This window comes from Ovis canadensis, chromosome 8 (genome assembly GCF_042477335.2).
Source record: "Ovis canadensis isolate MfBH-ARS-UI-01 breed Bighorn chromosome 8, ARS-UI_OviCan_v2, whole genome shotgun sequence".
Classification (NCBI taxonomy): domain Eukaryota; kingdom Metazoa; phylum Chordata; class Mammalia; order Artiodactyla; family Bovidae; genus Ovis; species Ovis canadensis.
This window is the reverse complement of record NC_091252.1, coordinates 67,223,522-67,237,856: the sequence shown is the minus strand read 5'-3', so window position 1 is coordinate 67,237,856 and position 14,335 is coordinate 67,223,522. Positions and strand designations below refer to the sequence as shown.

The window sequence follows — 14,335 nt, the reverse complement described above, 5'->3', positions numbered from 1 at the left end:
CTTCAAGAGCTTGCAGCCTAAAGGCCTGTCTTTATTGTGCTTTCCTGGGAGCCTGGAACCAGAGCCAACCATACTGTGTCAGGAAGATGCTTTTTATGCAGGTGAAATGACTGCAGTGGTTGTCCCACTCTTTGGGGGAGAAACTAAAGATAGATGGAGGCTTTTGCCAGTTGCTGCTCACTTGGCCTTGTTGAGATCCGAGGCCATCTTGGGTTGCTCTGCCATATGACGGAAATGTCAACACAGTACATGTTCTGCCCATCTGTATGATAGATGAAGGGACCCAAAAGGCCAGATTTGCTAAGGCAGAAGGTTTCTATGTATTAGGCTTGCTGCACGTCAAGTTGAGGCATTCAGGAGGGAGGTTAGAAAAATAAAAAACAGCAAAAATAAATACAGAAGTTAATTCTCTAAAATCTACTTTTCCTGTCTTGTCACAATTTTGACTAGTGTTCTAATTAAAGGTTCCTTTATGGAGGAATTATTAAAACTTATGAAAGCAAACCATTTTAATAACTAGAAGAAACCCCAGAGAAATGAAGTACTGCTCACATTGTAATTCTGACGTACTTCCCTGACTCTGGTCTTAGAGCTCCTCCTACTGGCCAATTCCATGATCAGGCTCTCTCCTGCAAAAATCTGACTTGAGAGCTTGGTGTAATTTAATGGGTTACAATTCAGAGGTTTTTTTTTTTTTTTTTTTCCTTTTTTAAGTATAATCATGAATTTATTTGATTTGTTATTTTCATGATCAAAGAATCTTCCAGTTTCTATTAATTGTCTGTAAGCTGCCTACTTATCTGGAAAGGGAGGTTTTCATAACATTTTCTCATTTAAACATCCTAACGTGATCCCTATAATCACTCATCACTAGCTCCGATTGATGCTGTGGACCAAAGTCTTATGAAGGATATTCCTGGCCCTGCTGGGGAGGTTTCAGCACAAGGCCCTGGAGTTGTGAGCACTGCCGTGGTACAAGATGGTAATGGCAGAAGGGACCTGAGAAGCCCAGCTAAAGCCCCGCATATGCCGCTCATTGAAGGAAAGGTATGGTGAATTAGTGGAATACGTGGTTTTAAATGTGTACTTAGATCAGAGGCTGTCTATTGCATTTGTTTCAGAACTCAAGTATCATTTAAAACCAGTCATTGTGTTTTCTCTGTTGATAAAAATTTCCACCTTTCATATGTGTGTAGACTCTTGCTGTTTTGGACTGAGTCTCTAACCTTTTTCTGGTTGTTGTTCAAAGCAAAATATTTCAACATAAATTACTTTAATCCAAGTAAGTAATTTATTGACCTTTTGTCCATCTTTATAATCATCCTATTTCATTAAGCCCCCCAGTTACAAAAGCTATGATTTGAAATTCATATTTGGTTTCAAGTAAATTTTAAGATATAGCCTGTCTTGATAATTTTATTATGATATTGACTTGAATATTTTGAAATGAAGAAAGGTGGTCTTTATGGTTTTTCATTAATAATCTGTCACTGAAAAAGAAATTCTTAAACAAAAAGTAATTGTTTTGTGAATACTGTGTGAGAAGATGGAGTGTGGCTTTCAGTCTTATTTGGTGCGTGTGCCATAATGAATGGAGAAGTAACCTATATTGTGTTTTCAGGCTTGTTTGGGTTATTTTATATTACCATGGGCAAGTGTAAGTATAGTCACATAGAAGTTGATCTGAAGTGGCTTTGAGTCCTTCAGATCATATCCCACAGAGAAACTTTTGAATAGGTAACATTGGAAGTAAACATGAAAAAGAAATAAAATCATCCTGTGGGTTTATAATATTTCTAGAAATTTAACTTTGAAAATTTATAATGTTTTCAAAATTTTAACATTGAAAATTTTAAAGATGTGTAACATGAATTTACAAAGGACCTGCTAGAAGAGATAACTGCCAGTGTCTCAGGAATTCCTGCAGTGATAGCTCCCAACCCCAGCAGAGAGAAGGGCTCAGGCACCATGGGGGCCCTGCCTTATGCTGCAGGGACAAGTGCTTCAGGTAGAGTGAGCCATTAAATCCTTTTCATTGCTTTGTTAAAAAATCTTTAACTATCATATTCTACAAAGGATTTGGTTAAAAATTGACTAAAAATAACGGATATCACATCAAACAATATCCATCAAAAACTGAACAGTTGTCAGGAGAGTTTATGATTATGCTACCAACTCATTGGAAAAGACCCTGATGCTGGGAAAGATGGAAGGCAGGAGGACAAGGGGGTGACAGGGGATGAGATGATTGGATGGCATCACCGACTCAATGGACATGAGTTTTAGCAAACTCCAGGAGATAGTGAAGGGCAGGAAAGCCTGGCGTGCTGCAGTCTGTGGAGTCTCAATGAGTCAGACACGACTTAGTGACTGAACAACAGCAACACAGTACCAGTGTACCCAGTAGAGTGGCTACTTCCATCAGAACCAGGAGAGCTCAGCATCACGGGAAGCCTCTATTCCATTCTGCATGGTTAATATGATACAAAAGAAAAGTTCTCTTAAATTCCAAGGGAAATTCTGCCTGTTTTTGGCCAATGACTTAGTGTGCCTTTTCACTGATACTTTCAATGTTTGGCAGCAACCAGGTTTAAAAGTAAGAATGCTATCTGAGTTTCATAGGATCCATTTGCAACCAGTCAGGAAATACTAATTGAATCAGGCTATACCTGTTAAGTTGTATGTGATGAAAGTAGTCCAGTTTTCCTCTTTTAAAAATGGATCATTTAATTAATTTTCTAATGATACTGTTAATACAGTCATTACCTCTGAGCAAAAGTTTTCACTAACTTTCTTCTTCTCTCCTCTTTCATTCTTTTACCTTTGGTTCTCCTTTGACTGTATCCGCTGTGTAACTTCACATTCAACCATGGGTTTGCTTTCGAGAACAGCCTGTTTCCTTGTGCCCACCTTCACCATTCATCCGCTGTGCTTCATCTCTTTCCCCAAACCTATTGCCAGTCCCTGAAATGGACTTCCTTTCTGACATTTCAGAGGAAGACCCCTTTGGGGAGGCCGATTGTATCACTCTGGACAGCTTAGAGCGCCTTTCCACAGGCGAGACGCCAGAGCAGGGGCCCTGTGATCCTGGCTTGGGTCCTCTTGAAGCCCCTCCTGAGCCTGACTGCCCCCCTGCACCTGAGAAGCCTCCAAAAGAGGCTGACCACACGGATTCCGAGTGTGGGTCCTTCTCTTTCAGTTTCTGCAGGTGCTTTCTGCCTCGCTTCCCCTCGCTCCTCGATGACAATGGGTACCTTGCCTTTCCCAGCCTCCCCAAGGTCTGGGTCTCCTTCCTCCCTGCAGATGTCCGGCACTACATTCCCATCACCTCCCCTTCGTTCTTTCCCTCTCTCATCCTCATCTTTGGGCTCCTTCTCTCTGCTTCTCAGTCAGTGCCTTTTTCTCTCACCTTTTCCCTTCCTCTGGCTCTATCCCTCTGCTATCTGGAGGCGAAGGCTGCCTCCCTCACTGTTTCTTATGACTGTGACTTGAGTGACAAAACAGAGGAAGAGGAAGCAGTTACTGGCTCTCCTCCATAAGCTTTAAATCTGTGCGGGCAACAAAGCTCCACTTCATCTAATACCCTTCCTAATGTAGAGTGTAAACATGTGCATAAATCTCATCATGGGTTGCCCTCAAAACAGTATGATCTGCATACTTTCACACATACACATAGCTTTAGTGCATGAGAAATAAGTGTAATTAAGCGTTCCCCTTCACTGATTTCCATTGACTAGGTCCACATATTCTACACTGAGTGCAAAGTTATAGATTTTTAAAATAAATATCTGAACCATACTAGGCCACAAAGAAAGGAGAGGGAGCCCTCCATTGGCCTTAATAGTCTGATTTGGGTCTATCCATTTTGCACATAAATGTTAATGCTGTTCCTTTAGGATGGAAACTTTATTTTGGTATAGAACTTCGAATACAGTGGACATAACTGATCGATATGTATTAGCAGAATTCCTTAGTGTTACTATTTCACTGTTAGAAAGCCAAGCTTGTTCTTCACATAGGAGAATGCACCTGTGACAGTTACTCCTGATGTGTGTGTAGGTCTAATCTCAGAAACTCGTTGTCTCCCTATTATCGTAGCATTTGGGACCCAGATGAAGTTCATGTACTTAATTTTTTTTTTTTACTCAGAATCATATCTGAGAGTCACTGTCAGGTATTTTTAAGGAAGATACTCTTCTGTTATCTTTAAAAAATACTTATGAAAAATGAACCACAGCATTTTGAAAATTTAGACTCTGTAGCCCTAAGGTTGGGTCAGACCTCTTAGTGTCCTTTTATTTAAAATTAAGTATCTGGTTTGAGGATTTCTGCACCATATAAGGTTACCTCTGCAGTGCTAAGCTGTGCTTACATGTGCAGTAGTTTTTTTTTTATTGTTTTGCTAAATGTGGTCTGGGGATCTAGGGTCCCATATCCTATAGGTATATTCCTACATAGAATAAATCACAAAATTTAGAGCAAACCTCAGGAAAAATGTGAAGATAATTAAGCATAGGGGGAGAATCCATGATTCCTGAAGGTTACCCAAGGGATGCCAGAGATTGACATTTTAGAGAAATGTTGACCAAGGAATTAGAAGATTGTTGAGTGGTTGTATTCTATTTTTCTCTCTTGATCAAAAGATACTCTGAGTTCCCGGTTTACCCCTCAAAACTGCTTGAATGGTTTACAAAAAGAAAAAAAGCACAGTCAAGAAGAAAAATAATGTATATGATCCTGTTCAAAATCAAGATGTGAAGGTTAAACTATTTTTCTTTGGTATCTGAATCAATATTTTTCTTTTACGCTATTCCCTTCCATGAGTCAGTAGTCATCAGTGTTTCTGTTAGTTTTAAATACACAGATTTATTCTTTGGATCATTAGATAACTGAGAATTGTCCAACTATGAATAACTATGCTTGTTTGAAAAATTTTATGAAAGAAAAGTACTATAAAACTCAAGAATAGTTTTTACTATCCACCCTTTTACATAAAAGTAGCAAAATAAATCAGTTCCTCCCCAAGGAAAGAAATCTATGTAGAGTGAACATTTGTCCCTGATAGAAAGTGAAAGCTAAAATTTGCATCATTACACTTTGCCCTCACAGCCAGTTGACTTAAATATTTCAGGTTAGAACAGACTGAATTATGCCATTTTTACACTCTCATATTTTCATTCTTGAGTCAAAACATATTAAAAAGCAATACGTATCTGGTGACTGAGAAAGAGTGAAGCTTCCCTTCTCTATTCCACCTTTGCAAAGGACCATTTCCATCATTTGTACAACATTGTAGGTGAAGAAAGACCAAAGTGGCTTAATATTCTGCATCTTCTGAGGGCCAGACAATAAAGGTTGGTAATGCTGGTTCACCATTTAAGTTCAAATACAGCTTCTTTGCACCGGTGATAGCGTTTCCAATAATACTCCCCTTCTCTCTGGCCGCTTGCTGGGTGACTTCAGGCGAAGATGGAAGAGGACGAAACACAGCTGGAGGAGGTGGATACTGTTCCCCCAAAGTTAAAATTCCTGGTAGTTGCTGCCTGCCATTATGATTGCGCGGGGGTTGGGTGGTGCATATTTAGGATTTATTTGTGACTTTTGCTCATTGTGGCTTTAGGTTCTTAAGATTTTTATTTCTCTTTCATTTTAATGTCTTAGACTGTCCAACTCTGAGTCATTTCTGGTGCTTGCTGATTGACACACTTATGTTTATTTGCCTTCCCCCTCCCTCCCTATGTGTGATTTAATTTCACAGAAAAATTCCTTGAGAGTAGAAGGAGATAATATTTATGTCAGACATAGCAATTTAATGTTGGAGGTTTGTATAATTTAAGAAAACAACTCTGTCCGAATGGCTGCCCAGGCTGATGTGGACGGGGGGGTCACGCACAGGCTGGCTGGCTGGCAGCTTTCAAGCACAGTGCACGAAATGCATGGGGAAAATTCAACGTGGGAGTGCATGTTAGTATTCTGACTTTGTTCTGTTAAAGTGGCTTAGGTAGGAATATGTCTATGAGAAGTTCTCAAAGTGACACCTGGGAAAAAAGAAAAGATTCTGTGTAATCAAATGAGTAAAGTGTTTATTCATTAATCTTGAAGTTCTGCAAGTAAACCTATTTTATCCTAATGGACATGATCCATCCTTAATGTATATTAACTGCAAAAAATATTTGTCAATCTGGCATTAATTCATTTGGCCCTAGATAGGTGTCCACGATTTTTTTTTTTTTTTTTTTTGGTAAAGTGAAGAATTACCAAAATCCCTGCAATTAGGAATGTGGTCCACTTAAAATCTTCCTTTTGAGAAAATGCTAATTAATGGGATTGTTTTGATTAAAAAGAGTGAAATAAAATGAGAAAGAAAAGAGGAAAAAGAAGCCTAGCCACCCAATTAGGAAGGTAAAATGTATTCCCCATGTCACGCGAGAATGGTTTTTTGTTCCTTTTTCCCCCTTCTTTTAGGATAGGATATAGCAGTGTATTCAGTGGAAAACTCCGGTCCTCAGTAATTTGACTAATCCGTTGGGTTGCTTTGGCCAGCTTTAATAACTGTTGGAAATGTATTTTTGCATAACTTACTAAAATGCTCTAAAGAATAATACATAACAGTGCTTTGAACAAATGCAAGAAATGTGCCTGATCTCAAGCCACAGTCATTTTCCCATGCCATGCAAAGATTTTTAGATTTTCCTGAGTTTTTGCAAATGGCAGTGGAAGCTCCTAGATGAGCTCTCCGTACTGTGCTTGCGCATGCATATGGAATATTTCGTTTACTCAGATGCATGGCCTATTTCTCAGGGAGCAGTGTAATTGAAAGCTATAATCCACAGGTGGCCCCATGATTTTTGAAATGTAAGAAAGCACTTAAAGTTCAGTTAAAACTTTTTTGAATACTACCTTTTATTTCTACAAATACCGTTTATCAGGACCAATCTAAAAAAAAAATCCCACAAGTAACATTTGTCAGGGCCTATTTCAATGAAAATTGACCTGGTAGTTTTTCTCACATCCTCTTTTAAGGACCATTTGATATGTGGGTGGCTGGGTCCCACATTTATGCTTGGCAAGGACGTGAAACCAAGATGACGTTCATTTATTTTAGAGAAAGACCAAACAGAAGCAGCTTCTGGCAGCTGTTATGTTTATTCCATAAGGATTAAAAACCATTGCTGGAATTTCCTGAAAAAAGTCAACCGTTGTTTCCCCACCACCATTCTCCCCCTTGTATGATCTGGACTGGATTTCCCATCAGGCCCATATGCTCTGAGTCCATCTTTCTCTGATTTTACTCTCTTCATTATATTCACAGAATGCAACTCTAGTAGTAGCCCAAATCTGAAAGGTGAATTTGCAGGAACAAAGTGCCTTGCAGATGCAACTATGAGAAAGAGGGTTTATTGGCCATCTTGAATTCCATGGCCGCCTCCTCATGATTTCTTAAACAACTCTGAACAAAGAAATCAGAACTCTTTAAGGTGTGAATCATAAAAAAATTAGACATTGGCTTTAATTTTCAAATTTGGACAAACTCATATTTGTAGGTGGTGATATGGCTTTTGAGACTTGGCATTTTTCTTGCTTTATTATGTTTTTTTAATCATAAGTTTGCTTTGTCTTATTTTTGGTTTCATTTTTTATTTTTATCCTATTGGGTTTTTTTTTTTTTCCCTTTTGGATTTTTTCCCTTTTATTACGTTACATATTGCTAGGACCTGGATAAGGCCCAGGAGGAAATACTGAAACACCAGGCTAGCATTAGTGAACTCAAGCGCAATTTTATGGAATCCACACCTGAACCACGCCCTAATGAATGGGAAAAACGACGTATCACACCTCTGTCCCTACAGACACAAGGGGTATGTGACTAGCTGTTTGTTGGCTATATATCTCACTCCTAAAACTTAGGTTGTTAATCTATTATGTTGACTTTTATGAGAAGTTAGAAAATATTCCCATTTTTTAAATGTAACTGCTAACAATTTTTTAAATACTAAATATTTATTAACAGCGTGTAATACTTATTGACATAGTTCTTGGGTAAATTGTATGAGTTATCAAAATACTTTTCAAATACTTTCAGAATGATTTCACTATTTTACTTGAGTAAATTGGTAGTAATAAATGGTTACATCAAGTGACTTAAAAACTGATGTATACTGTATTTAATAAGTTTTTAAATTATTGGCATCTGAAGTAAGAGTTTGTTTAATAATTAAAGAATTAGTAATTAAAGGGATGTAGTAATATAGACCGTAGTTAGAATGGTTTAAGGTTATTACTGTGAGGATAAAGAGTTAAATTTAGCTTTGAAGACTGCTGAGCTCTGTTGAAAACTGGCAAAATGTTAATTATATAACTTATATTGAAACTTCTTAGTAATGAAATCCAGATTAATGTTTTTAAAATATTTTCACCCGTCTTTCCAAACTCATCCTTTTTCTTTCCATGGTTTATTTCTCTCCGCCACCAACATACGCATTGCCTTTAAAATACATTCTTAAAATATTTCTTCATTTGTGTCTGCATCTGTTCTTTTCTGATGCTCCAAAGTGTCTCCTTTTGTCAACCAAAAACTTCATTAGCTCATTTATTTTGCTTGAGGAAATAGTAATCATCCTATGTTTAATACACAATTTTAAAAGTGTGTTCAGGTGTTACCCTACAGTTTCTCTCTTTTTCCTTTTCCTTTCACCCTTCTCTTTTCCTTAAATTCATCATCTAGTCTGACTTGAATGTTGCCAAATTGTAGGCATTTGAATTCACTATTCTCATGCTTTTTTATTCACCCTTTTCTTAAAAGCAAAGCTGTTATTTGCTTTAAATTTCTGTGTGGCAGTGGAAGGGACAAATCTCTTTAAAGCAGATGAGCAAAATAAAAATTGGTAAACCGTGAAGATTTTTGACAATATTAAGATTTAAAACACCATAGCAGCGTCTTCTGAAGTTGTACTACTTTTAAGTTCTTATTTTCAGCTTTTCTGAAGATATTTTAATGTCCATATTCCAGAACCAACCCTAGAGTGTTGTGTTTTCTGGGGAAACTGATGATGCGCTGAGATTAGGTTCCTCCTTTTATGTGCCGCTTCGTTTGGTTTGTTTCGCTGACCCACACAGTCGTTTTGTGTTTGTGTTGCTGTAGGTATAATGTGTTTGTCTTATTTGTTGATTATGTCTATTGTTTAAAACAATAGAGCAAAGGAGACCATCTTTTCAAGGATGTTTTATCCATGAAGGAGAAGCATCAGATGGTGGCAGCGCGGACAGTTGAAGAAAAGACCCAGGAGGCAGACAAGGTGTTCACCTTGCATCCTTGGATCTACTCTTGCTTTTTTCCTCTTTCCCCTGATTTCTGTCCACAGCCATGAGATACGTCTTTTCCCTTGTGTATCAACATGAATTTTTAAAAATAATTTTTGAGTGCTTGAAAAGATAACTCCATGTAAGATAGAAACATGGGATTATTAGATGAGAATCACTGTATTGATTGAAACTCCACAATTTGAAATGCAGACATCTCAACCGATTTAGGTGATAAGTGACCCCTAATTTCAGTGGATGTGGCTGGCAGTTGGGAAACCATGATTTCATGTGAAAATGCACTGTTTGCACAATACACACTGTCGTTTTGTTAAAATAACAAACTGTGTGTGATTTAGATTACTGTTTTACTAATTACATTTGGAATCCTTTTGAATTTGTATTTTTCAGATTTTTAAAAATTTTTTTTAATTGAAGGAAAATTGCTTTACAGAATTTTGTGGTTTTCTGTTATACATCGACAATAATCAGCCATAGGTACACTCATTTTTAATGGGACAGAAGATTTTGGTGCACACAAGCAGCCCCTCAGATCTCTCTGTGCTCCTACATATATTAAGTATCTGGCATTTCTAAAAAAGTTAGTTTTCTGTTGCTTTTCCATTCTTATTCCTCTGTTTCTGACTTTAGCCAGCTGATGAACCTGCTGTTTTTTGGGACTAGAATGCCTATAGTCTAGTGTGGAAGATAGCAGACATGCAAATTAGTGAGTAGAAAATTTGGGGTACAGAGAAGTATTAAGGAGATGAAATACTTATTATACATTATAGGAGGACTGAGAAGGCATGAGAAGAGAACATTTGAGTTGAGGCCTTAATGATGAAAAAGAAGGTGGACATGTGAAGTTTCTTCCATGTGTAAGGAAGAGCAAATGCAACAGCCCCAAGACAGGAATTTCTTTAAAGGACTGAAAGACCAAATGACAGGGTCTTAGAAGAGTCATAGAGGTCAGACCCCAGATCTTGGCAGGATCTTTAAGAGCACAGTAACAATTTGGAATTGTTATAGGAGTGAGTGGGGGGAAGCCATTGGAGAGCTTTAAGATGAGTAGTGGTATAATCTCACGTGTCTAACGAAAATCCCTCTGGTGCTGAATGAGGAATGGATTATAGGGGATGTGAATGAGAGCACAGATTGGAATGAGGAGAAAGTGTTTCCCTCCCACCTCATCTGATTTTGTTAATCAGTAGAGAGTATTACTCATCAGAACGTACACTGGGGTGGTGGAGGAGGCAGAATAAGTGGAAGATGAAGCTTTGCGCTAAAAGGATTGGAGGTCTAGGTGAGATGAAATATTTTTGGAACACTGCAGATGTGAAAGATAACATCATAAAGTTAAACTGAGTAGCATCTTTATATACTTGAAAGGTTAGTTTGAAATCCAAAGCAAATCAGACTGTATCAAATGATTATTTTAATATCATATGCTTTGAAATATTATATAGTTTTGAAAATTTATCCTCCTGAGAAGTGAGTGAGATGACATCTTTTGACCAATTTAAAGTGATGTCCTTAAAGTAGGAAACTTTGGGATTTTGGTGAAGACGTTTAAAATGATCATGTTTTCTGGATGTCATCATTTAGGAGTGTACAATATAAACCGTGTACAGTGAAAACTATCCATTCATTATTGTAGAAGTTAACATTAAAATGATGTCATGTGAAATTTAAATATGGAATTCACCCACTCTTAAACTCCTAAATGGTTTATCTGCAATTGAAGTTATTGCTTTTTTCTTATTCTTCTCCTCTGTAGCACATGCTAGAAAATATGTACTTATTTGACACATGTATGGGTGGTTATAACTGCAATCATCCATTCACCCAATAAACATTTTTTGACCACTTACAATGTACTTCCTCTCCCACTCCTCAACACGTCACTATTAGTTGAAAGTTAAGTAAGTCTACAGGAGTATTTTGACTTTTAAGAGAGTATCTTTTAAATTGCTATCTTTCTTTCAACTTCATTTTGCTACTTAATTTTTCAGTTTCTTGATTTTCTTTAAATTGCAGTCCTTAATAAAATGCAAAATAAAAATTAAACATAGGTATAATTTCTCCAGATTTCCAAATGTCCATAATGAATTTTATAGATTAAAAAAAATAACTGTTTCTTGTTTAGAAATTGATACATCAAACTTACAAAATGACTTTAGTATATTATGAATGATTTTGAGAATAGGGCAGAAAATTTGAAATAAAATTACTTAGTCTTTAATAGGCAAATTAGGGCTTCCCTGGCGGCTCAGATGGTAAAGATGCCCACGATGCAGTTAGACCCAGGTTCAATCCCTGGGTCAGGAAGATCCCCTGGAGAAGGGAATGGCAGCCCACTCCAGCCTTCTTCCCTGAAGAATTCCATGGACAGAGGAGTCTGGTGGGCTGCAGTCCATGGGGTTACAAAGAGTGGACATGACTGAGCGACAGGCATACATACATATAGGCTAATTATTATTATTAAATATTATTAATTTTTTGGTATCAATATATTCTCTTATATATTGTGAGAATTATGACATACTTAAACTTGTATAGGGCTTCCCTGGTGGCTCAGACAGTAAAGAGCCTGTCTGCAGTGCAGGAGACCCAGGTTCGATCCCTGGGTCAGGAAGATCCCCTGGAGAAGGAAATGGTAACCCACTCCAGTATTCTTGCCTGGAAAATCCCATGGATGGAGGAGCCTGGCAGGCTGTACAGCCCATGGGGTTGCAGAGAGTCAGAAATGATTGAATGACTTCACTTTCTTTCTTTGAACTTGTATAAAATTTCTCTTAAGAGTCTAGTAGAGATTACATAGACTGTAGTTTTAAGATACTTTTGGACATATGTTATTGAATACTTAGATGCATGGCACTTATTTGAATTCCTCAGTGATCTTTTACCTAGTAGGACACCATCTCCACCTACCTGACCCTGGGGATGATGTAATCATGGAGACTTAATTCAGCTGAAATTGTCCAGAAGCTTTTTTCTCTCCTGACTATTGTAATTGCTTATGCACCTTGCTCTCCTCATCTCTGAAGCAACTTAGCATGCTCCGCATCTCCTTGTAGCTACCACTCATCCTGGCTAGGGTACCGTCCCACAAGGCACCCCAGAGTGCCATTCATTTATTCATTCGTTTGTCTCAGATCCCGGAGCTGTGGGGTTTGTTAGGACATATTATTGCACACATCTAACGTGAGAGGGAGCTACTTGATAATCCCTTACCGTTGGTGTTCTAGGTATAATATCTGAGATAGTCCCCAGCTTCCCTGATGTACCACCAGGGACCGTCATTTAAGGGCTAGAAAGGCAAAGATTAAATTCACCTTAGTAGCTTTTCAGAGACAGATGATTTTCACATTGCTTAGCATTTACCCTCTGAAGTTTGTCTTCCTGTTTAGAATTTTTTCCTTTACCCATTTCTTGCTGAAAGAAAAAGAGACACTATTTCTTTATTCCATAGCATATCTAGCATATCTGAGGGAACTTCAGTGGGTTACTGTCACAGTGCTTGTGGTATGGACAAAGTGGTATAGGGAAGGGAGAGATCATAGGAGCTGAAATAGTGAAGGCCATATGCAGAACCTCAGAGTGACGACGGAACTGGCAAGGCCCAGAGTGCCTAGTTAAGAGTGTTGGAGGCAGGGGGTTAGGGACATAAGGTCTAACACTGAAATAAGTGTAGCAAGTGGAGGGGCCCTGGAAGAGGCTGTTACATGCAGAAAGGCCCAGGCCCAGAAGCTCCCTCAAGATTATACAAAGTAGCATTTGATATGCAGGTGGGTCAGTCATGCTCAGCTTGTGATAAAGTTTCAGTGAGAAACCAGAGAGTTTAGTGCATTTCTGAAGGCTACAGCTATGAACAACCTTCAAACGGTGGAAAGCCAGCATCCAGGCAAATGGCCACAGATGCCTGCTGCAGCATCTTCAGAATCCTCGCCTTTCTTTCAGTGTATGCTGCTCTGTGATTCTTTCTTGCGTAACCTTCACTTTCTTTCAATAGGTCACCGCTGTCAGTTCTGACTCATTGCTAATTCTTTGCTCTTCCTTTTCTGACCTCTCCAGAGCCTAGAAGAGGAGATAACATCCATTTTGTTTAGTGAAAAGGGCTTTTCTGATAGCATGAAAGCCTCCTTCAGCTCAGCCACCACTTGGACAGCAGAGGGCACTGTTGTGAACTCTAATGCACCTTCTGAAAAGCTTTCCTCGCCCTTCTCACGGTTGCCTGAGGTGCATTTTGCTTTGTTTCCCATTCTTTAAAAGTCACATTTAAGAGTGGTTTTTATTTTTTGAGTATTAAGGAACCCTTTCCTCCAGTGCTTTCATTGGTGAAATTAACTCTTCCTGGGAGAAACCTTCAAGAAATAATGAGTGAATTTGAACACGAGGAAAAGATACCGATTGGATGTTTCTCTTGCTTTCTATTCTCCCCTCTCCAGTCTGCCTAAATTGAGAGAATCATTTAAACCAGTCACAAAGGTACAGAGTCTGGGGTGTTATGTGGAGGGAAACCTTCAACCATGTAGAAGCTGAGGCATTTTTTGCAGAAATTTTCAAAGCCAAAATGTCTTTTAAACATCTTCAGATGGCTTAGTATTTTAAAAATTCTGCTCATAGGGAAAAATTGAAGTGCTTCCCATAGTCAATTTTAATTTTGGGGGGAGTGACCCCTGAGGGATTCCCTGAACTTGGGCAGAATCCATCTGGCCATAGTAATAAAAGTAATAATAATGAAATATCTCCTTTAGAAATGTTCTGATCACTGGATATCTTTATTTATAAAGAAGTTTGTAAGGATTTACAGTTTAATGTTGCCTAAGTAGCAAACTCAGTTTAGAGGTTTCTAGTTTAACGTGCAAAACCTCAGCTTTCAATAACATTGGAGAGATGGCTCTCTTGTTCTGTCAGTGAAATGACTTACATGGTATTAATGTTGAGCATTGAAAATGTTCTCTTACCATACATTTAAGAATAACAGTGCAGGTTAAAGATGGTCTGTGAGTATATGTTGATAGGTGTCCTTTTA

The 14,335-nt window shown here is 38.2% G+C and overlaps 1 protein-coding gene across 24 annotated transcripts in view; it reads left to right on the top strand.

Annotated features, from left to right (window-relative positions):
• EPB41L2 (erythrocyte membrane protein band 4.1 like 2) overlaps window positions 1–14,335 on the top strand; it is a 210,822-nt gene that overhangs the window by 165,828 nt on the left and 30,659 nt on the right. For 9 of the 24 annotated variants that reach the window (XM_069598412.1, XM_069598409.1, XM_069598419.1 and 6 more), the window contains exons 12-15: window positions 875–1,047; window positions 5,759–5,821; window positions 7,713–7,859; window positions 9,195–9,296. In XM_069598412.1, coding sequence (XP_069454513.1) covers window positions 875–1,047; window positions 5,759–5,821; window positions 7,713–7,859; window positions 9,195–9,296 — 485 coding nt within the window. The remainder of the gene's footprint in view (window positions 1–874; window positions 1,048–5,758; window positions 5,822–7,712; window positions 7,860–9,194; window positions 9,297–14,335) is intronic. The other 15 variants (XM_069598420.1, XM_069598428.1, XM_069598426.1 and 12 more) reach the window with 2 other exon arrangements.